We start from the raw sequence: 25,776 nt of genomic DNA on the forward strand, positions 1-25,776 counted from the left end.
CTACAGATTAGTTATGTTTTATTTTCACTGTATTGTGAACCATTTTCTCAACATTTAAATGTTTTCTACCACAATCAAGATCTTCTGCTGACTCCTCTCATGGTTCTTTCCTTTGGTTTCTTTCTGAGCTTCTTCTGAAGTTTTTGTTGTGTCGTTCCAGCTTTATAAAATTTATTAACTTTCAAGTGGGCTTCTATTAAGACACCATGAGCAATCAATATCCTACCTGCAACAGATAACAGTCTTATCCACTGTAATTCGATCATTAGAATAAGTTTTAGATCTTACATGTTCTTACAGTTTGAACAGAAAAGGGGTTTTGTAACATGTTAACTCCAATCTGACGAAATAGCTTTACCAGTTCAGCAAAATATATATATATTATTGAAATTATGTTTATATTAGAATGTTTTGTAGAGCCCCTTCACCCAGGATTAATGTGGATTTGATGTCAAACATCTGAATTTCAACATGGCAACACCCATAGCCATTGTTTACAATTATTGTTTTAAGCTTTACTTTTCAGAAGCTGAAACCACTTTTAATTTGTTCAGGATAAACTTGTAATATTTAGTTGCACTTTTACATGTTTCCTTGTAAAGTAAGCATGTTTCCACCTCGGCTTACTACTGTTGATGCGAGAAGAGGCCATATTGAAACGCGACGTTGGCCTTACAGAGGGTAACTGATGGTAGTTGGAGTTTTTCACAGTTTCTGAAGGGAAATCCGACTTCGGATATTTTTCTAATTGATTTTTAGGACCGGGAAGTCAGAATTTCCCAGTTATAAGTAAATCTGGAATGCAGCATAAAATTCAGCAGTCAGATAGTATTAATTAGTAGTGGCACTTTAATTGCATTGTATTATAAGTAAGATCAAACTGGAATCCGTTTTACACTGGTTTAAATATATATTTCTGGATATAAATTCGAACTCTTTGTCCTGTAAAGCGACTTGAGTTAACATTTGTGGTGTATTGGTTCCTTGTACATAACCTGAATTGAATTAAAAGGAAATTAAGTGATGCAGTTCTCAGTATTCATGGTTAGATTCTTGTGATATGTTGTGGGAAGTTTCAAAGAATGTCTCTGCAATGTGAAAAATGTAACAGAAAAACCTTTTGGGAGATTGCCAAGAAGCTAGCAGTGTCTTTACAGTGAAGGAGATGATGGAGAGAACAACTGTCAGAAAAGAGACAGCTTTTCTGATGTCTAATGTTTTCCTATAGACGATTTTAAGTTTCAGGCTGCGTTTTTGATACCATCTTACAAAGTTGTCTAACGTAGTTCAACAACAATTTCCTGCCAAACTAGATTATCCATGGGCAAGATAAAACTAAAGCATGTCATTAAAGATCTTTGGCAGACTGTTTGTATTGATTTGAAGAAAGGGGCAAAGTTTATATCATTTAAGAAACCGTTGCTGTTTTATCTATAACTTAAGGGGACAGCTCAGATCCTTTTAAAGTCGGGTTCTGATGAGATGTAGGCTGATTAATATTTTACCTGCAGTAGATGGGCCAAAATGAAAGCTGATTTCTGTCATGTCAAAAACTCCAGTCTTGCAAATATCAACTGCAAAATAAGGTTTGTACCTTTAAATAGTCCTGAGGATTTATGTAGACGTTCATGGTGACTTTCGCCAAATTTGGTGTTGCTCCCTAATTAACATTGACCTTCCAAACAAGCCTTCAAAAGGGGAAAGAATGGAGAACCTGCTGGTTAAATAAGGTGCAGAAAGTGGTTACAAGAACTGGTTCTTATCTTAGTTGCTTTTTATTCACACACTATAAGCAAGTTGTTTTGAAGGCATGAACCACAGTCTGTCAGAAGTTTGAGTTAAAATGCAGCAGAAAACCTCAGCTGAACCATGTGTTTTGGTCAGACTTTATATTTTGCCTCTAAGCAACAAACAGTCCAGCTGAGTCTGACTTGAAACAAAACCTCAACCTCATCCACACTGTTAAGTACGGTGGTGGATCTGTCCTGCTGTGGGCCTTTCCCATGTGAAATGTGTCTGACAAATTAAGCATATTGTGTTTTATTTACATTTGTAGCAGGAAAATCCAGTTTGTTTTGCCGGTTGTATATAAAAAAGTCATTATTACGTGTTCAGATAGTTTATAAAATATAATTATATCTGAAGGTCTTTTAACATGATAGAAATCTTTTGTCTTCACTTTGTTCTAACTACTTCTGCAGAGACCTACCAGTCAAAACCTCTTAGCAGAACCTTACATGAAATAAATCTGAAGTATCCCTTTAATACAAAAGGTCAGGAGTTCAGAGTTGCTCTGACCTTTTTGATGGCACAGCTGTTGGCTTTTTCCTCCCCATTCTGCTCGGAGAAGCTGAAGCCAGAAAAGCAGAATTATGCTGAAACAGTTCGTTTGTGCTCGTTCTGCCAGAAGGTCCCCCGCACAAAACCTCCGAGCGCATATATTATAGAAAACGATAAAGATGGCATACCTATAATTTGAAAACAGATGGTTCGGTTCTTTTGAATATTTATAACAATCAAAAACATTTTTTGTCTGCATTCACCCGGAGGCTGGCGAGGTGTTAAAACGCTCGTTTTAATGAAACTGCATGGGGATTTAATAAATGGGGTTTTTTGTTTGTCTCAGGTTGGAGGTAAATGTTGAGAGTCAACTGTATAGGGAGAGTCAGCGTCACAGAGCGACATGCTCGCTACGGACCCCGACACGCTTGAAGTTTTTTGTCTCCAACAGATTGCACAAATAAAAATAAAAAGATTCGTATTCGCTTACATGAAACACCTCCACAGCTGTTGATGCTTAATACATTGCTATGTTCCTTTTGAAGGTAAATATTTTTCTTGTTCTTGATGAATAATACCCACACTGCAAAAGACAAACTCTGTGGCATTTGATAAAAAAAAATTAAAAACAACAGATTTAACCTTGTTTGATGTAATTTCTTGTTCGTTTGGAAGGAAAGAATCTTACACATCTGCATGTCTTACACTTTTATCCTCCCTTGTATTTTATTTGCTTTGACAAGCGACAGTGTTGCTGCATGTTCCACCAGCTCTAATATTATGTCTGTATTTTCCACAGTGAGAATCTAAAAGTCTCTCCCGCTCTCTCTCAATCAATCTCTCTCTTTCAGAGTATGATTTCCTCCATTGTGAACAGCACTTACTATGCAAATGTGTCGGCGGCAAAGTGTCAGGAATTTGGGCGCTGGTATAAACATTTCAAGAAGACAAAAGATATGATGGGTAAGCAAAACGGAGGGGCGCAAAGTATGGCGCTCACACTTTTGTCTCTTTGCACACGCGCACACGCGCTCTTTAACACACACTCGCACCAGTCATCATCACAATATGTCCCCTATCCAAACGGCTCTTTGTCTTCCTGCTGTTGAACGCTGCACAGATACATTTTTATCTTGTTATCTAATATTTCAAGGTCAAAACGACTTTCAACCATTGGAATAAGAAAGTACACCCTTTCTCAGCTCCACGGTTTTGTTTATTAGAACAGTAAAAATGATCGGGTCTCGACAAGGTCAAAAAACATGTAAATATAACCTTTGTTGTTGGCATTATTAAGCAAGAAATTGAAAATATGTTTGTGGAGAATCTAAGTGGACTCTTTTGGATCGTGACCTCTATAAAAGCAGGAGTGTTTACTGTTTGCTGCTCTGGATGTGTGTTACCACAACGCCAAGTTAGAAAGAATCATCAATAGCTTTAGAGAAGCTTCCCATCGATCCTGGAAGGCTTATGAAACTATTCATAAACAATTTAAAGTCTATGATTCTACATCCATTAGTGCAAAACGTTTAAGACGTTTGCTAATCTTCATGGGAAAGTTTTTCCCAGAAAAACTCAACCTCACCTTCTGAAAAATGCTAAAAAAAAATACCAACAGCTTCATCCCAGACTCTTCAGGCCTCAGTTAGCATGGTGAATGTTAATGTTCATGTCAGGACAGTTTGTAAAAACAACAACACATCTGCATTCATAAAGTGTTTCGGATTCTGTTTTCAGACCTGATGGTCCGGTAGACTTGGTTCGATTGAGTACCAAAGTTGCAACATGATTGTAACTATTACTCTGGATCAATTTATTGTCCAGAAAATACGGAAGGTGGGTAGGGTGTGCTTTCTTTTTCTCAATTACTGCATCTCAAAATGAGCTATTATTACCACAACCAACAAACATTTCTGAATATTTTCTTTTTATGTTTTCTCTAACTCTATGAATAAAAGGCAGCAATGACTTTAACTGTCCACTACCTCATCCAGAATTAAATTAGATTTCTTATCTACTTCTCTACCAATGCATTACTTTATGTAATCTAAAAAAATACCCTTTGACCTCCCAGGAAATGGGGGTCATATAAAGCCAGTTCCACCAAAGCTGGAGATAGTTATCAGATATTCGTTTCTGTAGTTTTATTAAGCGGAGCAGCTCTGTGCTGGGGAACCTGTAGGGCAGCAGGCAGTGGTGAGATATTAGTTTTAGTAATCTGTTGAGCTGAATTTTTATTTTTTTTTCTGCCAGGATGCTATTCCTCACACTGATGACAGACGAGATTCTTTATCAAAAATGTTTTCACATCCTGCATGCAAACGGTGTGCTGCGATCATATTTTATCTGATCCTTTTAAAGTGACAACGTACACTGGGTACATTATTTACTTCAGAGCCACTGTTCTTGTGTATTTTCTTGCTTCACTCCCACACGTTTTCTGTCACACTTGTTTTCTATCCGGTTTTATGTTCCTCAGACGGGGAGCTGCTGCAGCTGCCAGTCTGGCCTTTTTGTAGTAATGCTGATGCTTTTTATTCCTGCGTAGCTGGAAGTGGGAGAGACAATCTGTAGAAAGCCTTAACCCCTGTGTTTCTCTCCTCACGCCTGCACGGCGGTGTGTGTGTGTGTGTGTGTGTGTGTGTGTGTATTCGCCCGGGCAGGCATGCGCCAACCCTCCCAGCTGGAGGGCTACCTGGGGACGTGTGTCCTCCGTGAGAGCCCGCGTGCCAATGCGCTAGGTAGGTTACAGCATGGGCACACACACACACACACACACACACACACACACACACACACACACACACACACACACACACACACACACGCACACGCCCTCTTAAAACACACACATTGACCTGCAGCTTTACTTTAACCCAACCACAATACCTGCAAGGTTAGCTCCTGTTAACTGTAAATCTCCCTTTCAAACTTTAATAGAAGATGCAGTCACCCACTCAATATTTGAGAAGCAGCATTTTATTCCTAAATGCATAAACTAAAACAGTTACCTTCTGACTTTCCCAACTAGAATTTTAATTAAAATCTTATTTCCGGTTCTAAAAAGCAATTCATGCTAATTTAAAGTCATGTAGAAATGAAAAATGATTCACTTTAAGAGCTCATCTTCTCCCTGAAAGCAGAGACTTAAACATTCTACCTCAACTTAGAAAATCTCACAATGTACTATTTCAAATGCTTGATTTTATTTTGAGTAGATTTCAGAGAGACACTAATATTTTTGGGAATTTGATCTGGAGGCCATCATAGATCACAGCTCAACAAATATTATTGTCGACACGCAAAAGTATTTGCGCCTCTGGAATCATTTGACAGTTTGTCTGGTAAAAACGACAAATAATTTGTGTTGTGAAAGAAAAAGGAATCGTTTTAAATTGTTTTCAAGGAAACTAAAAAGTACAGTGTGCTGCTTGTTTTAGAAACACAACAGAGATAAAATACAAGAAGTTAAGTTGTAAAAAAGTCTGACTGAAACTTTGAAAAGAAAAGATAAAAGCTTTCCGTCACTCCGCATTTCCTTCCCACTTCACCACTATGCTTTCATTTTTGTTGGTCAATCACTTAAAAATCCTTTGAAATATGTTGAAATTTGTGGCGGAACGATGAAAAATGATCCATTTAATTTACTAATTCTCACAATTTATGACTGCAAAGTAATATCAGCCAAACACATTACACATAGCGAGTTCACAAACAAGTCTGTGTTGCTTGAAGCACATTCTCGTCACAGAATGACTTGGATTATGTCACTTTAAGAACAAATTCCCTCTCTGATTGGTCAGATGAAGAATTAGAAATGGTGGTTGTTTCTTTAATGGGTTTATTTACCCTAAAAGTTTAAATTCAGACTCAGTTTTCGAGTTGTGCTCAAGAATCAAATTTATATTTTATACATTTCTTATTAATTTGGAAGAAAAGTTTTACTTTTGGTAATAATCAGGACTCAAGGTTTGTTTGCTAAAGCTTCGATCTCAAAGATGTCATGTAGATTTGCCACAAGGAAAGAAAAAGCCTAAAAGAATCAGCTGTTCCAGTTATTAATGGAGTGTTTTTGTTTCTATATGAATTTATTGTTTCTTACTAAGCACAAACCTTTGAAGCAGGAAAGAAGAAAACTCAAATCTTCTCATAAAATCGCACAAGTTGCATGATTTTTAGGACAAACCCTTAACATAAAGTCACTTTTCCACTCAAATGATCACCTAAACTCTGTGTAATCGTGACAACTCATAAAAACGGTCATGTATAAAACCCTTCAGTCTGGAACTTTACGTTGTGATAAGAAAACCAACCACACTGGTTCACATTTGCGGTGATAACATCTCAAGACGTGCAGTCAAACACAAACTTTAGCACTAACATATCATGTTAACCAAACTTCAGATAAAAAATCCAGCACATATATGCCAGCTGTCCACCACAGGCTTGTGGCAGAGTCCATTTAATTGGGTTGATATATGGCAACATGTGGAGAGGAATCTGCTGGAAAAACGCAGCTAAACTGAGAAATAAAGTTATTTATCTGTGCTTTGGTTAAAGTTCCTGGTTATTGAATAAAGTTCCCGACCCTTAGGAAAGCCAACGTAAAAGTGAGAGTTGGGTCAATCCCTTTTTCATTCACACCGTCAAACACAAACACACACAGACACACACACGCGCTCTCTCCCTCAGCTCACATCCCATTCCCATTGTGTGTTTAATCCGGGGCTCTTTTGTGGCAGGATTCCACATGAGGACTCCTGCTTCTGTGGCAGCCGTTTTTTTTTTCCTCCCAGGGCCTGCCATGCTTTTCTGTCACCCCTTCTCTTTTCAGTTTGCATGGAAATACCTCCATGTGCCTCTGTGTTTGTGTGTTGTGAGCATGCCCCCCAGCAGTCTGCATGTGCAAGCATATGCACACACACACATTCATATAGGAGTGAATAGGCATGTCATACCATCAGAGCCAAGGAATGCCAGGGATTATGAGAAAAGATGTGATTATTACCAACATTTTTTTGTTGTTTTGTTCTTGTTTTATCCTCGTCACCCCTCCACTCCACATCATTTGTTAAAAAAAAACTCAATAGACCTGCCTTGGACGGTGGTTTTCTGCTATAGAGCAAGCACCTCATAGACACAATTATCAATATTTTTTTGGAAAACATCCATGCAGTTAATCTTCCATCTGCTGAAACATTTTGTTTTATCAAATGGGAGGGGGGAATCCAAATCTTTAACATTAATCCCATACGATGTGGAGGCCGCAGCTCACTTCCGAGGAGTTAGCATCGCCACGCGGATGAATCCTTGAATGCTTCCCCCTCACTCATTCAGCACAGAAGATGAGAAAAAAAAATCCTCTGCAACCTAAAAAATTTCCAGCTGCTTATTCACTTCTCTGTGGGTAGCACTTTGAATGTTAAATCATTGTTTTCATCCTCTTAGCACATCATTTAAACAAGTCTTAAAATATTCCCCAGCAGCCATTATGGACTTAAAGATTCCCGAAAGAAGAGACACCACAGAAATCTCAGAAAATGCCTTCAAATGACAACGAAAACATTTAATTTTGGTTCACTTAAACTCTGGAAGGTGAAAAACATTAAAACGAGGTGGTTTCTACATGCACTGATGTTTATTCTGTCTGTGTTTTTCACATTTATATTTACACCATCCATCCCTAAAATTGTCACATTGGCCACCGTGTGTTCCTTATTTTAGAATTAAGGATGCATTTACACACCAACATAAATCCCAGCCAGACACACACATGCACCACTGTCGATCTCTTTCTCTCTCTTTTCTTTTTCCACGAGGCCAAACACATTCTGAACTTAATTCTGAAGGCATGAGACACACAGGTCAAACACAATGAGGCTCTTTTATCAGCGGTTACATCTTTTTCTTTTTAAGCCGGATAACCAGCTGTGGCATATCCACTCATCGATGAAGAGCCCTTTGAAGAAAACAAACCCCGAAAAAACACAGATTACAGTATCTTTTTGTTGGTATTTTGGTTTTAACAATTTCCTTTTCAAAGCTCCTGATTGTATTGCCTCCCCATAAAGAGCAAAAACAAGAATGTTAACGATCAGGCAAGCTTCGACCCCAGGCAATAATTTGATCCGGTGCAGACCAAGTCTGGTTTGTTTCCCTGGATTAGAATCTGTGGTCATGGTTAGAGATGTAATAATCCGGGTTTTACAGACTGATACAGATTTTTGCCCTTTTTTTTAAAGGTTGGACCTGCTGATTCTCTTAAAAAAACATAATAAAACTAGTTTGTTTAAGCTTTTTTTTCTGTCATGCCTACAAATAAACACAAATGGACCAATCAAACCGCCTGAATCAAATAATTAGATGAATCGTTTGGAATTTATTATTGAAATAATCATCAGCTAATTTAGTAATCGATTAATTGTTAAATGGGATATGAACTCTAAAAAAGGCCTTTTGCTGGAAGAACATCTAGTTCAAAGCATAAATTTATATGTTTTGCAATTATAAAAAGAAAAACTTTTGTAAATATGTTCTACCCAAAACTCCTCAAGTTGCCTGGTTCAAATTCTGTAAAGATAGAAAATCTCCTATTAAGCACCTTTCCATATCCAGTTATTAATTGGTTAATCTGAAGAATAATCAACAAACTATATCTACACTGCACTGAGCTTCTTACATGTTGATATTAGAAATATTATTTTAGCTCTTTTGCATCAAATGATGAAACTTTCACTAAAGGAATGAAATGTTGCTGTAGTTTAGGCAATAAAATGTTTATTTTCTTACTTGAAAAAGGAATTAAATTGTTTATTTGCATATTTCAATGTATTTCTAATATATAAAAAGACTTAATGGTTAAATGCAAAATCAACAGAATGTGCCAGTTTGATAGAATAATCATGTACTGATATAATAGTTAGTTGCAACCCTGCATAGAATAAGACAAAACTGACAAGTTAACTTTTCAGCAAAATATAGGAGCTTGTTTTAAGTCAGTAATTTCTTAATATTGATGAAAACATGACAAAGTTGTGCTAGCTATAAGTAGTGCTGTTAATTGATCAAGAGATTTAATCAAATTAATCACATACTGGCGCGGTGATTGATCATGATTAATCACTATGTGTTACTTTGTAAGCTTGAAATACAAAGTATTTTTATCAACAGTGTTCATATAAATATGAACACTGTTCATATTTATAAATCTGAACACTGTTCATATTTATATTTCAGGAGTGCTGTTTTGGGTTTTTATCCGATTACTCAGTCGTGAGAATGATCGATTAATCATCAGAATAATCGATTACTAAAACAGTCCTTAGTTGCAGCCGTAATGATGAGTTTGGCTTGTGTTTTCTATTTCCCTTCTTCCTCCAGCGGAGATGGACAGCCTGTCGGATCTCTCCCCTCCTGGCTCCAACCACAACCACAACCACCTGGGTTTCTCCCAGCAGCAGCCCATCCCTGGCAGCACCGCAGAGCAGACTCCATCTTCACCAGTGCCGCCACTGCCGCACGCTCCACCGCACGGCGGCCAAACGGGCGGCCGGCAGCCGCAGCTCCCCGGCCTACACCATCCGGGGTTGGTGTCCACGCCCATCAGCCCCCAGCTGGTGAACCAGCAGCTCGTGATGGCGCAGATCCTCAACCAGCAGTACGCGGTGAACCGGCTGCTGGCGCAACAGTCCTTGTCGCAGCAGTACCTCAACCACCCACCTGTAAACCGCAACTCCCACACCAAGCCGATGGAGCCTCAGGTGGGATCCAACACGGAGGTTTCCTCTGAGATCTACCAGTGGGTGAGGGACGAGTTGAAGCGGGCCGGCATCTCGCAGGCTGTCTTTGCCCGGGTGGCCTTCAACAGAACCCAGGTGAGGACAAAACACAGAATTTATTTGATTATCACGTCAGTTAGTCTGTTTTCTATGCATCCTGTAGGTTACTTTTGGGAGGAATTTAGGTTAAACTTTTACAGTTTTTCTTTTGTTTTCATTAGGGCTGAAATGATTAATACCATTAATTGTGTTTGATCAGTTCTTGAAATAATCGTCAACTAATTTAGTAATCAATTAATTGTTATCTGGAGTAAAACCTGTAAAATACAGAAGCAGAACCATCAAATGATTTCAACATCATAAACACAGTTCAACAACTTCAGTCTCCTGACATTAGTGACTTAATTTAAAAATAACTTTAGAAAATGATCATCCATCTTGCCTTGACTTGTGCTTAGTTTCTCCTCTTGGCAATAACCTGGTGTTGATAATACATCATCCAAACTGTTCCTTCAATTTGTCTTTGCTTTGAAGGTGTTGCATATAATAGGGAGCATTAAGTCGACTGATAAAGATCAAGCTGAACGTACAGCGCTCACTTTAAAAAGTCACATGGGAGAGTAAGACAGTGGTGTTTTTGTACAGTTCAGGAAGCTTCGTCTCAGTCTTATCTGTCTCTGATGTGAGGAATTAGCCAGATTGTGCGCCTGTAGAGGATAATTTATTAGGTTTGTGGTTTTCCAAAAAAATGCAGAAAAAAAGGGGGAAGTTGTACGTTGTGTTTCATCAGACTAGAGTGGGTTTTGTAATAGAAAGGAAACCGATTGGCTAGTCTGGATCAATGCATTCACACTGAAATATTGAAAACATGAGGCGTGTCTCGTCTGATTTTTTTTAAAATTTAGCTGTTAGACATCTCTGGTTAATTAAAAAGGACTTAAATGCTAAAAAAAAAAAACACGAGTATGTTTCCCCATCACCTTGTTTTATTACCAAATCACACCTATTGATGGTGAGAGAAGCACAGCGTCGGTTTGCACAGTGTGTGGCCAGGAGCTGATGAAAAGGCCCAATCATACATCACCGATAATGGAGTCATCGCTGTCTCATAATGATGGAATTGAGCACTATTGAAAAGTAAACAGAGGATACACTGATTGCCCGCTGAATAAGGCGAATAGCTGAGCTCTTATCAAAGGCAACCTGGAAAAAAAAAAGAAAACGTGCAAAATTACACGTATTATGCACACGAGTTCCAGTGAAGTGTTTTTGTCGTGTGTAAATGGACAGACGAAGCTGAAAAGGAATTGAGGTTTTCTTTGATATGGATAAAAATTGGTGTCTGCAGAAAAAAAATCTACATTGCTGTTTCTCTTAAGAATAAAAACATCAATTTTTAACCATCTTTGGTTTCTTTTTTCAGGGCTTGCTGTCTGAGATCCTGCGTAAGGAAGAAGACCCCAAGACGGCGTCCCAGTCGCTGCTGGTCAACCTGCGCGCCATGCAGAACTTCCTGCAGCTTCCGGAGGCTGAGCGCGACCGCATCTATCAGGAGGAGAGGGAGCGGAGCCTCACGGCAGCGTCCGCGATGGGCTCCACTCCCCTCATCAGCACGCCGACCAGTCGGCCCATTCAGGTACCGAACTCTTTCCTGCTGGCTTCCCCACTGTCACTCAGTGCTTCTTGAATCATCACACATGTGTTTTCTAATAAAAATCACCACCAGAGTTGGATAGTTTACTCAGTTACATTAATTTGAGTAACTTTTTTGAAAGAAATACTTTTACTGTGCTGTACTTTTTACTTTTAGTTGAGTTGAATGATATTATAAAGTATCTCTACTCGAGTTAAATTCACCAGACACAGACACACACCTGCAGTTTTTGTTAAAGTTTCATACGTTTTTTTATTGAAAGAAACTGATTTGGAAAAATTTTCTTTTGCTTGATTTTGTTATTTTTTTGTTACTTAAATGATTTATTTTCATTTTCGTCCTTAAAATGCCAAAATTTTCACTGAAATTTATATTTTAATCTGTCTAATGGTATATTTTTTTTATTTTTTAAAGATTTTATTGGCTCTAGTGACCTTTATTTGACAGTGAATTGACAGGAAAGAGGGTAATGAGAGAAGGGGGAAGACATGCGGCAAAGGTCGCCAGGCCGGGAATCGAACCTGCGACAGCCGTGTCAAGGACTAAGGCCTCTATATGTGGGTTGTGCTTAACCCCTACGCCACCACAGCACACCAGATGATGTAATTTTTAAATATTAATGATTGATTATTTCATCACTTACTCAGTACTTGAGTCGACTTTTTACCAAATACAGAAAATTTGCCGGTGACTCTGTTGTGTCTAGACAGGAAATTGTAAAGATAGGATTCCTTCAGAGTCTGGAAAAGTCAGTAAAGCTGGGAATTTTATTGGTTATTGGAAGAAAAAAAATGTTTCCAGAGTTGATTTTATGTCTGCCCAAGAGGATTGGGCGATACGGTTTAAAATTTTATCACAATATTTTGTGGTACTATTGTGGCAATGAGAAAAGTGATGATAAGAACTATTTACTACTCCTTTTTAGGTAACTTTATGGCAATTTCAGACCCAAAGACATAAATATTCCTCTTGAGAAACAAACCCATATGTAACAAGCTTCTTTAGGACACAAGTAGCTTAAATAAGTTTGATTTTTAATGTTAATATCTACACAGTAACCGCATTTAATAATTGAAAAAACAGTGGAGAAGAAATAGTGACTACGTACAATTTCAACAATATGAGCAGTTTTAAGTATTTTTAAACATTATTTATTGTGACAACAATAAATCATGATCATAAATTTATCACAGTAAATGATACACAATAAACGATACGATCAATGGCCACCCATAATGTCCAGCCATAAATTCACAGTGAATTTTTTTAAATTTACGCAGCAAAAGGTGGTCGAAAAAGAAAAGAATTGACATGAAAAATCCTTGGGAATCCTTTTTTATCAATGCTTCAGCGGCTTTGTCAGCTAATGTTTTTAGCTGTGGAGATGTGAGCAGAGGAAGCTGCCAGAAAAAGGCCAGCATGTAAAACAAAGGCCAGATGTTGGCCTGGAGGGAAGCTCCAGCAGTAACTATCACGTCAACTATCAACGCTCGGATGAACAGTAAAACCTCTTTCAGTCAAATCCAAGTCAGGGAGGAGTTATTTTATATCAGAATATAAGAAAATTACTGTGATTGATAAAGTTGTGGAGCAACAAGTATAGTAGTAATATTAAGTTGAGAATTTTTGTATTTCTTCCAACTCGTAGAATGTTTTCTTGTTTTTTTGTTTTGTGAGGCACTTAATACATTTAAGCATCTATTATCTGTCCTGTCTTTTTAAATCTAACTTTAACTGATAGTTAATGATAGTGTTAGTTTAAATTGAGCCAACCTGGCTGTAAAACTGTGCAGACCTTTTAGTCCAGGTTCAGAGTAGATGGTCTACCACGGCTGCCACCGCCCCCCCTCCACGCTCCACCAAGGATCGCATTATTTAAACCTTTAAGCTGTCTGTTCTGATATATTATTACTGTTTAATGTAGGCGTCTTCTTGCAGTCAGTGATGAGGAAAGGTATGCAGAGTTGTGGGGGGGCCGTTTGCTTTATTATCATAAACCAAATCCAGACACGTACGATGAACGTTCTCCCATAAATACTGGTGCATTAAGTGGTTATCCATTAGGCTGCACATTTTTATTGTACAAACACTGACTACTCTTGTGCTTATTAGCACACTCAGTTTTTCTTGCAAGTATGTATCCAGTTTCCACCCAGAGATGTTTTTTTTAAACCCCTAACATCGAACACTTGACTGAAACTTCAGATGATTCACTTTCCTTTACCTTCTTTCTGCATGCAAATCAGCTCCGCACCATCCCCACCCTCACCACTCAGGTGAAGATCATGCACAAATGACGGAGGAAGTAAAAAACATCTGTGCTAATTTTGACCTTTTACCGTGCATTAGACAGCGCTCGCTAAGAAAAAAATTTGGTTTCCCTCAGTGATGACAAGCTCCGTGAAAGATCAAACATCGTTTAGTCGGTGCCTCTCTCCAAATCCCTGCATACCACAGCACAACTCTGTACCCTCTCTTAGAGTCAGTGTCCTTTATGAGAGACGTATGTGGCAACTTTCTACCACTTAAGAGCATTTGATGCGCGGTCAGCTGCATCTGGGAGGTGGCGGGGGCAGACAAAGGCGTCCTCTGTCCTGTCTGCAAAGAATATTTGGCTTTTATTCAGGTGAAAAGGGGGAAAGTAAGAAGGACAAAGGACCTTCCATCTCCAAAATCAGGCCCCCTCTCCTTTTAAGTGCTCTGCTTGCTAGTAAAAAGAGTAGGACTTTAGAGCAAAAGCACTCAAGCAGTTCACATTAATACACTGAGCAGCTGTCTGAATTCAGAGCAGTGCATCAGAGCCAAATAATGAATCTTTGCACAACAATTTATTGAAGTGAAAATGTAAAAAAAACAAAGTGTGCTGTAAAGTGTTCTTATGATTAACCTGAAGCTAAGGTTGAGATTTGAAACTGCTACTATTCACATCTGATACAGGAAATCGTTTGCTTATGTATCTAATCTAACAAAGCCTTTTCTACGCACTTGAAACCAGTTTCTAAAAACCAGAAGTAGCTCTGCAGAGTTATCAGTCGAGACAAAGACACTTTGAAACTTTGAACTAATTTGGTCCAGCTAATTAGGAGGAAATCAACTCATATCCTACAAAAAAAAGTATGTGAATGACTCAGGCGAAGCAACATTTAGGTCTGATCATTCATAACTTCAAATTCAAATTTCCTGATAGCGTGACTAGCTTAAAAGCCTTTTCTGCACATATCAGTTCAGTTTGTAACAGGTTGGGCGATAAATCGATTTCATTGATTAATCAAATTTTGGGGTTTTGAAAAATCCAGATTTCTTTGTTCACCAATACACACTGAATTCAGGTTACGTTTACGAACAGGGCATTTTTTTTATTTTTTAAAGTATGAGAAAAAAGTAACAAAATTACAACAATAAAGTGGTAATGTTAGGAAAATGAAACAGTAACTTCAACACAAAAAATAACACAAAAATTCAAATGAGGAATGTTGAGCTATACAAAGCTATACTTTGGTTTAAGTTTATAAATGATATATAACCTATAAATAAGGAAATACTTCATATTTAAACACAACTGCATCAAATTATTATCAGCAGCAGGACTTTGAAATTATCCTGTAAACAACTGAATGCATTTCAAAGATAGAACCACTCAGATTTTGATAACTCTATAAAAGCTTTTTGCCTCATTAAAGTGACTTTTTTTGTCATTTTAAGATGGGTTTTAGGTAAAATTGTGTTTTTATTCTGCTAATATTGTGACTATTTTTTGGTAATTAAACAATGGGAAGAAGTCCTGTTCAAAGCAGGGATGATAAAAGCCACTGTTTGATAATATTTTCAAAAAGTGAAAAGAAAGTGAGAAAAAAAAGAAGAAAATTGAATCTGGTGTGAAAGAAAATGGAGATTTTATTTTTAAGTCATATCTCCCAGGCCTAGCTTGCAAAAACAGAGGTAGATTTGCAGTAAGAGTAAAGACAAAGACCAAAACAAGTTCAGAGTTTAAAGAAAACCAATTCGCATCCAACCAGAAACTCAACGAAAACACGACCAGTGCAACATTTAACTCTCAAACAGCTACTTGGCTGTAAATCTGCAGTGTTAACAGTCAGGACAATGAAAAGAAAAAGTTCAAAGCATCTGGTTTGTGATTCTTATTCAAACAGCTCTCAGAATACTGTTGACACATCAGCCCGATCGCTCCAGGGGTTGTATACTTCCCCCACGTGACTTCGGCGCGCAGACATTCATCATACAGAGCCGCTCCTGCGCGAGGCAGTTCTCACGCACGGCCGCAGACGCAGGTTCGCTCGCTCCGCGCACCCTGGCCATCTGCCAGCCTCTCTCCGGTGGAGCAATGCGGTGTGAATTCACGCACATAAATCAGCCAAGGTGGCAATTGAGCCAGAGACAGAGGAGGCTTTTTATTGGCCTCATAAAAACAGATGCAGAGGTATGTTTCTCTCATGTGTGCTGACGCCTCGGCTCGGCTCCCCCACAACCAGTCGCTGCACGTCCAGGCCTCGACAATTTGTTTGACACGGTATCGTCCCGCTCAGACTGACGAGCTCCGCGTCGCGCTGTCGTAAAAGAAGATAAAAGAGACAGAGATGCCCAGACATTCCATCTCAACCACAAATTTCAGGATTCTGGTATTGTTGTTAACACATCAAGCTCATATTAGGCAGCTAGATAAATACTTGAATATATATGTTTTTGATCACAGCCTCTTATTTGGTAGGAGTTCTTCGCTGTTGGTGTTATTATAATTTATTTGAATGCCATTCACTTGCACTCATACCCAGCCCTGTGCATGTCTCCTTTCAAAAGCCTCGTATGGAATGATTCATATGCTAATGATTCTTGGGTAATGCTTTTATTAGGATGCTTGTTACCTTGTCAAAGGATTTTTGTCAAGATGCAACAAGCCGCTGATTAAAAATGATTTGATTTCACTTGACTTGCATTTGCTTTTTAATCACCAGCTCCACATAAGAATACTAACATTTCATACAACACATCAGAGTGGTTTTAAGCAAAGCAACAATCCAGCTCTCAGTGTGGGTGTAATCTACACTCCAATGTGCGCGCGTGTGTGTGTGTGTTGGTGCAGAGAGATTTCTTTTTATTATTCCACATGTGAGCCTGAACAAACATGGCCGTGTCTTTTTTCTGCTCTCGACGTTTTCAGCCTCGGAGGGAAGACTGCAACAGCGCGAGGCCGGAGGACTGGAATCCCCGGATCCCAGTGGGAATTTCACCTGTGAGCACACAGCGTCACCCACTCACCCCGACAACTGCAACACTGCAAAATGTGAACACACAATTACACCCACGGTCAAAGCACACACACTCACACAACAGTTTCTGGGCAAAAGCATTTAGAAACATCAGCAAATATTATGTGAATATGTCAGAGTTTGATAGGGGTCACGCTCAGTTGTCACAATGTTAATAGTTCCAACATATCAGCGCATGCAGAGCCTCATGCAAACTCACAACACGACACCATATCATACTCCATATGGCAAAAACCTTACCAAGTATTTTATGTCTAATTTCTTGTGCAAATATATTAGCACACTTGAAATAAAACTAACTTACAAGTAACTTTTCAACAAGATATTTGAGCTGACTTTAAGTCCTTTGTTTTTATATAAAAGTACTATTTCTACTGACAAATTGTTTAATTTATAACAAGACATTTTATCCATGTTATATGTGAAATAATCGTCCAACAGAAAAAGTAGTTTTTCATCAATATCAAGGAATTAGTGACTTAAACCCAGCTCCTATTTCTTGCTGAAAAGTTACCTGTAAGTTAGTTTTTTCTCATTCAAGTGTACCAAGGTGATTTGCATCAGAAACTGGACTAAAGACACTTTTAAGTTTTGGTTTTTGCAGTGCATCCTTCACTAGAGAACATCTGCTGGACTTCATGCGCTGCAAATCAAACTGAATATAGTTTCCCGTCCCTTAAACGTTTTTGTGCATTTTTTCACGCTACAAACATAAACGTTTATCTATTTTATTGGGATTTTATGTGATAGAGTAACATGAAGTAGTGCACAGGTCAAGCTCGAGGCTCGCAGGCCAAATGCAGCCCACTATAGTCATTTCTGTGGCCCTCTAGACTCAATGAACTTTATGACAACACTGTTTATGTATTATTTTATCAAAGTGTATAGGACCAAATTACCTTCATGTTAATATTTAGAAGTATTAATTGAAAAAAGTTAGAATATCTTAGTTATTAGTTACTTCTGTTGATGCATTCTGCTTACAACCTTTGAGGAAATTTATGATCTTGATGCAGCCCAACATGAAAACGATTATGACACTCCTGAAGTACTGAAAAGATCATTATATTTATGGAGCAGTGGTACGATGAGATGCATTAAGATAAAACCATGAAAAATAAAGTATAAGGTTTGCCGCAATTCCTAATCATGAACGCAGCATACATGCAGTAGAAGAAGATCTGATAAAAATGTAACTTTTTGTCACATATGCAAAGTAATATTGCTGGAGGAAAATAAGCAACATCACCACTGCACTACTTTGTGTTGATTTATAACATAAAATCTAAGTTCAAGAGGCGTTACTTGTAAGATATTATTGGTCAGCATGTTGACTAAATCTCATTGGATTGGAAAGTGCCATCATTCTAGTCAATAGGGCTTTTAGCTCCATATGTTTATATTTATCACAACAAAATAAAGTTTCCCTTTAAACATTTTTAGGCTTCTGCATCAGGTGTGTTTTACATTTCTTGTTCAGGTAAAACCATCGCCTCTGCCGAGCGAGTGGAACGGCAAGACCGAGAACTGCATCTTGAACATCACCTCCACCATCTATGACGAGATCCAGCAGGAGATGAAGCGGGCCAAAGTGTCCCAGGCCCTGTTTGCCAAGGTGGCTGCGTCCAAGAGCCAGGTACCCAAACACACGGGAACTGTCGTGTTCGCTGTTTCATTATCGGTGTTAATCATGTTCAAAGCAATTGCAGCATAACGTCTTGTTATGTTATGTTTCAGTAGCGGCCATTCCATTACAGATGTGTGCAGAACTTTGTTGATATTCCACTAATGCTGAAAAAATCCAAAACTTTGCAGTTCATGTGATAAGTCATCCACCTACTACTTCCTGGCATTTGCTTTGTCATTTTCACCAGAAGTAGCATTAGTTTCACATGAAAAAAGTGTTTTCATTGCAGTTTTTCAAAATGCACAAATTTTGATACAGCTGAAAAACCCTAAAGAATGGGCGTGTTTACATTAAGTGAATTTATTTTCATAATTCCAATTTGCTCAGTTATATATGGTCAATGGAAACGCCGATACTTATTTTACTTTTTCGCCAAAGTGTGTCAACAAGTTTGCAACCTGGCATACAGCAGATGTGTTTCAAACTAAATAATCTTTATGTATCAGAACAAGCAGCAATTTAGCTCCTTGCAAACATTTCTTTATAAAACATCCATGATAAAAACTCGTTCAGGTATTGAAATGTGTCACGTGAAGTTGCCTAGAAGTTTTAGGTGAAATGTGTTTGACTCCAGAACACAGCAGCAGTGAGATATCATCATCATCATCATCATGTCTTCTTTATTGTGGGTTTGGAGTTCAGCGGTTGACGTTGTTTCAACACCAAACAAACCTGTTTATATTAGCTCGGCGCAGTAAGATGATGATGAGGGGCCCCTGTCAGCTTCTCACAAAGCTCGAACAATACGAGCCTGTGTGTGCTGGAAACAGAGAAACAGGCGAGGAGAAAACACACCAGCAGTTTAACTCTTTATTAAAAGCAATTAAAGCTGCGGCACCCAGGACTTAGCGGTAATGTGTGTGTCGCAGGCAGAGCTGGAGAGATTTCCACAATTGTGCCTGATGAGGAGGACGGGTGGGGAAATAGATCACCAAGGGCGGAATAATCTCGGAATATCTGCAAAGGCTTTATGTTTTTTTTCTTGCTGATTAGGATGATTATAGCCCCAGATAGCTTTGTTTTACCAAATTGCAGTTTGATGCACAAACCACTGTTTTTGTTAAAGAGTTCAAAGACTCCTTGGAAGGATGGAGAAAGAGAAAAGGCAGTCGCAGTATTAACTCGCTCCTGTCTCCTTCTCCCCAAATTGACGGCTTGTCTGGGAACCGATTTCCACCGTGCCCTCCCCGCCTCCCCTCCCGTCTCTCCGTCTTGCCCCTCTGCCTCCGCCGTTCCCTCCGATTTCTGCCTCTTTTTCACGTTCCATTCATGGCAGGCGGGTGTGAATGTGAATTGAGCTGCAGATAAGAAGTGTGCTAATTATGCCTCTGAAAAGGGGCCTGTGAGAGCACTTATCTCTGGCTCCATCTCGTAATGGGCGCTTCCCGGGCAGCTGGTCTCCCCCCTTACCTCAGCAGCCGCCACAGCTCCCAGCAACCTTCAGACCAGTCGCTGCTCCAACCACAAACCTGCTCCCAAAGCTTACGCAGAGCTTCCAGTGCAAATTCCTAATAGATCCCACATTTTCTAGTCATTTTAATCCACTTCATAGATGGGTTCAAGTCACGTCTTGTTATGTTGGAGATGCACTGATCAGGATTTTCCTTGTTGATCCAGATTTCCAATTTTTTAAAGTCCTGACTTGTAGATTCAGATTTTAAATGTTAAATAAAACACTCAAGGAAAATATTTATGCTGGAAGTTTTATTTACAATTGGTTAATTTATTTCCATAAATTTTTATTTCGAATGTTGTTTTAATTTTCAACTCTTTTTTTTCTCTCTTTTTTTAAACGTTTCCTGTCTGGCAGTGTGGCACTGAGAATTGTTGTCTGAGTGTCAAAGTGAGGCCCAACAGATTTACTTTCACAAACAGAGGATTACTGCTTTCACCACGACGCTCCACTTCAGATGTATTTAAAACTTTATTAGGACTTTCTTTGGATTTATTTAAAATATAATGGACACAGATGGGAAAAAAAGGTGAACAGAGAGTTGGGAAAAGGTTGGGAAAACATTTTAAAGGAAATGAGATGGGAGTAGAGGAAAGAAAGAATCAGAGAGAGAACACAAGTCTGCCTCTAAACCTGTAGAAAGAGAAAAAGCAAAACCTAGAAACAACAACAACACATAAAATATACATATATAATAATAATAATGGTCTTAACACCATTAGGACGTACGTATCAAGCTTTTCCTGGCCGATTCAGATTTTCAATTTGTTTTTTAAGAGTCTGACTTGTCGATTCTGATTTTTAATATTTAAACACTTACAAAAAATGTTTATGCTAGAGGTTTTTTGAAATTTTCAGTTCTTGGTGAAATTATTATTATAACATTTAACTAAGGATTTTTAATCAAATTTTTTAGTGACAATCTCTTACCTACTTGAAGTAAGATGAAACTTACAAGTAAAATTTCTGTAAGATAAAGGAGCTTGTTTCAAGTAAATAATTACTACATATTGATTAACAAATTTGATTATTTCACTTATAGGAAAAATGGCTTGTTGTAAGTTAAATCATTTTCATTCATTTTAAAGAATTATTGGCTTAAAATAAGCTCTTACACTGTTCTGAAAAGTTACCTGTAAGTTAGTTTTGTCTTATTTCAAGTCTACTAAGATAACTCCACTAGAAACTAGATCTAAAAATGCTTGCTTGGTTTTTACACTGTGCTGCAGAGTTAATGGTGTCTGAAATAAAAATATTTCCTTATACAAAAGAGGTAGAACAGACTCCACCTTCCATTCATGCACAAAAAACATGATTTTCTCAAGAACTCATATCAGGGAAGGCAAAACAAGTAAGTAATTAGCACCGACTCTGTGTCTGTTTAACCCTGCTACACACTGCTGCCAACTCATCTCTCCTTGCTCACTTGAAAAGAGGTGTTAGTGGTGAAATCATCGCTCCTTCTGATTGGAGGATTTTGTTTCTCTCCCCCCCATTATGTGCGATATCAACGACGCCATCTTTATTGCCTTTTTTTGGTTCGTATGAAGCAAGTTGTCTTCATTCACATTTAGCTGAAGAGGTCAAGAGATGTTTGCAGGGAAAATATAACCCGAATGAAAGGCTCCTGCTAACAGCGAGCATCGGGGTTGGTGATGAAGATGGAGGATGGGCTCGACTGGCAGGGTGCCCATATGGGGTCCAGGGAAATAATCGTTGGGGGAGGGTGACGGAGAGGCCTCATCACCGAACCTGGCACCGTCCTGTCAGTTCAGGCTCAGCTTTGGGAGGGTGGGGGTGTTTCAGAACAGAAAATCAGCTGACCAGCACGTCAGTCCCATGTGTGCTGGGTGGGCGTTTCCCAGCAGCGGTATGTTTAGAAGAAGCGCTTGGTTTATTCACAGACAAGTATTTGATAGAAACCAGAAGGAAACACGGTCCGTTTTTTCATCCTGTGGCTCTGAAGATGGAGGAGTAGTAAACATTTACCTGATTGGTGCACGCTCTGCTCCACTGAGTGTGTGTATAGATCTGTGTGCGTGCTTCTCCTGCATCAGATATAGGTTTCTGTGCAGGCAGATTGAATGTGTGTGTGTTGTATGAGTGTGTTTGGGAGGTATCTGGAACACAGCCATTCTGTTCTCTCTTAGGGCTCGTAACCACAGCAGGCCTCTGCCAGACCCTAACAGCCCCCTCCTCCTCCTCTCTCACGTATTCAGTGTTGCATTTCAATCACTCTTTTACTGCCACATATTCAGATGCAACTACAGAGCTGTGATTCTAACCTGAGCCGTGTTACTTTATCTGATTAAAGGTTGCGACTCGCACCCAGTCAATCTGGGAAAACGAGGAGAGACGTCTCGTTGATAGGAAATCAGAATCTGTATTAATCCATTTTCGTTGAGCTCTGTGAATCGTCTGAATTGGAGAAAATGATCCAGTGATGGCACAAACAGAAATCCCACAACGGCACATTTCATTTAAAAAAGGACGTTGTTATGCAAAATTCATGTTTTCCATGTATTTGTACTTCCATTTTGGTTTCTCCTGCTTTTAAAAACAACCCAAGCGCTTAAAAGAACACCCAGTCATTTTTTGGTAATAAGCTAATGGTTTTTGGTGTCTGGAAAATGAGCCGTTTCAAAAACCTTCGGAATGTAACATCGCCTAGAAATGCCGTGCCTGTTTCCTAGCAACCCCAGCGAAGCTCTGACCATTACCTAGCAACGCCAGCTAAGCTATAGCAAGTTTAGTCGTTGTTCAATGGCTGTTGGAAAAGACAAGTGTTTTATGGTCAACTTACTATCCAGAAACCATTTAATGCATTCTTGTTGGTTGTGCAGGAGGCCCTACTTCTGCTTTTCAAAGATGTGCAGTTGCATATTTGAGCATCTGTTTTCAGCCATTTTCACAGGCTAGTGTAAACATTGAGTTGGTGGGTGTGGCCAGCAGCGACTTATTTGGATTTAAAGGATTTTAACCTGTTCAGGGAAGCATAGTAAGTTTGTAAGGATGCTAGCTATAATTTGATCTCTGAACTGTTTTTGTTTATTTTCTTGGTGAAATGTCTGAAATACATTCATCAATTCAAATTATTACCTGATGCAGGAAAGCTGAAAGAGTTTTTCAGTATGCTAACAGGGGACGGGTTAGCCTGGCAGCTAATGTTTAGCTAAGCGATGGGAGGTTAGCTGCAGGTTGGTGTGGAGCGGATGGGGGTGGGCAGTAGGAGAGGGGGTGGCATTCCTTTGACTTGACTTTCGTGTCAAAACATTCCCGACACTTCCTGAGAGGAATCATGCGGTGGGTGGAATCAGAACCCCCGCTGTCGCGAAACAAGCACCCTGGGAGCCCGGCGCACCGCGGGGCTCAAAGCCCTCCGATGACTCAATGACCAGAAGAGCGCAGATCGTCGTCAACGCCACCAACGCCCTCCTTTTCCCATCATCATCATCCTCTCGCCGTCTCTCTCCCTCACTCACTCACTCTCCCCTGGAAGAGGCTACGCTAATTAGCCAGGCTCTAATGAGACAGAATGGCACTGATCTGGTCCGCCGCTGCGCCACCGGAGGAGAGAGGTAGGCCGAGCAGGGGGGCTGATGCAGTGGGGGGGCGCGGTGGTGGGAGAGAGAGAGAGAGAAGAGTGCGAGGAGGGGAGGGAGGTTGGTGTGTGCCATCTGTCACCCTGCACCCGCCTGGCACGGCGCTCCCTGGAGTCGTGGACGACGGAGGGGGGTTTGGGTGATGGCAGAGGGGGTGAGTGAGTGCCATGTTGGTCTTGAGATGCGGAGGTGGGTAGGTGGCGGGCGGTGAGGGGGGGCAGGTGGTGACACTGATAAGAGGAGGAAGGGAACTGGACGGAAAAACTGTGAAAGCTTGTCAGAAGTTACGGGAAGAGTCTGCGGCGTTGTCGTTGTCGTTTTGGAATTTTTCCCTAAACGGTTTTCCTTATTTTAATTTTTTTTTTTACCACAGCACAACCCATGCATGGACACACACATGCACACAGTGCATGCATCACTCCGCTGCATCTAGTGGCGGCTTAACAAGCGAGGCAGATGGCTGACCTTTCTCAGTGTCTGTTTCTAGACTGTGGCTGCTCAGATGTTAGTCTGTTACTGAGAAGCCACTTTAAATCATGACTGGAGCCGGAAAAATGCACTGAAATGCAATCATCAATCCAAAATCAAAATATACGGGGAAGTAGAAAGTCTGAATTTACATTTATTTCATTTAAAGAGGAAGCTGAAAACTTTATTGAAGATGAATGAGATTAAAACAATTCATCAGCCTTAACCCTAAACACTCACGGCATGTCACAGTGATTTACAGCTTAATATAGTAATTTATCCAAATATTAATGAAAAAGTAAATGATGAAGACAGTGACCATGCTTTCAAGATGCAGAGCTGGGGTTTGAGAAGAGCTTGTCAGTTTTTCTTGAAGGTGAAGCCACTTTCTTGATGACTTAAGGGAAGACTTCCTGAGGTGCTCTACATTCAAGGGCATTTTGTTGCACAACAAAAATTTTAGCGCCGCTGGCATCCCGTACAATCAGTGGTCTAGGAAATCTGCCATAATGTTTCAATTGTGCAGAAGTTGTGTGCGTGAAGCAGGTTTGTCTGGTTTTTCTTGCTACCACCATCGGCTTTAGAGCTGCACAAAATCCGAAAAACATGCGCTATTGTTTGCGATGGTTCGCAATAAATAAAGAAATGCTTAAGTCTGCAGTTAATGTCTGTTTGTGTTTGTTTTTTTCACGATTACAGACCCCGGTTAGTGAGTAGCATGGTGTTTATATAATTATCTAAGGCAACACAGGCAGTTCTTTAGAAAATAAATATTCTACACAAGGATGTTGCGAGGAAACGTTTGTGATTTACCTTGCAACCCAAGTCTTCTCTGATGTATGTGGAGTAGAGATTCACTGATATAAAATTTGGGTCAAAATCGAAATCCGATATTAATCTGATATCAAATATTGTCAAAATTTGGATATCAGTGATATTATATATATTTCTTGTTTCAACAGTTTTGAATAACATTAAACATGTTCAGAAACAGACAACAAGATGTCTTGTTGTCTGTCCGGTCCGCATAGCAACCGGACAGACAACAAGTCCGGTTGCTATGCTATGAACAACCATAGCAAATATTGCTATGGTTGTTCATAGACTGCTATGAACAACCAATATTTGGTTGTTGTTTTATTTACCAGACCGATACCGATATGTTAAAAAATGTCTGATTCCGATGTTAGTGCCGGTGTATTGTGCATCTGTCGGCCATCTTTTACATTCGTTTTTGGAGAAAAATCTTAATTTTTCATGAGTTCTTATCCGGAACATCTTAAGAAGATGTGTTTATACTTATAGTTTTAATTTTATCACATCTCTAAATGTTAGTATAGTATATTTGTCCAGTTGCAAGGATTTTCCCTGCCAATCTAGTGACCAGGATGCAAACGTTTAGGGAGAAATGGAAAAGAAAAACTGCTGGAGAAATGTGGGTCGATTACAATAAATATCTTCATTGCCATATTGAACAATAACATCTCAGATGCATTTTGTTCAAATTTTGTGCAGCCCTACTATAAATTTTAGTCTTGTTTGAAGATTTCTGTGTAAAACGACACCAAA

The 25,776-nt window shown here is 39.3% G+C and overlaps 1 protein-coding gene across 7 annotated transcripts in view; it reads left to right on the top strand.

Annotated features, from left to right (window-relative positions):
- satb1b (SATB homeobox 1b) overlaps positions 1–25,776 on the top strand; it is an 83,041-nt gene that overhangs the window by 36,303 nt on the left and 20,962 nt on the right. For 5 of the 7 annotated variants that reach the window (XM_028013044.1, XM_028013042.1, XM_028013048.1 and 2 more), the window contains 6 exons: positions 3,132–3,243; positions 4,944–5,021; positions 9,661–10,154; positions 11,482–11,694; positions 16,889–17,011; positions 18,478–18,633. In XM_028013044.1, coding sequence (XP_027868845.1) covers positions 3,132–3,243; positions 4,944–5,021; positions 9,661–10,154; positions 11,482–11,694; positions 16,889–17,011; positions 18,478–18,633 — 1,176 coding nt within the window. The remainder of the gene's footprint in view (positions 1–3,131; positions 3,244–4,943; positions 5,022–9,660; positions 10,155–11,481; positions 11,695–16,888; positions 17,012–18,477; positions 18,634–25,776) is intronic. The other 2 variants (XM_028013047.1, XM_028013049.1) reach the window with 2 other exon arrangements.

The sequence above is a fragment of the Xiphophorus couchianus genome, chromosome 3 (assembly GCF_001444195.1).
Source record: "Xiphophorus couchianus chromosome 3, X_couchianus-1.0, whole genome shotgun sequence".
NCBI classification, from domain to species: Eukaryota; Metazoa; Chordata; class Actinopteri; order Cyprinodontiformes; family Poeciliidae; genus Xiphophorus; species Xiphophorus couchianus.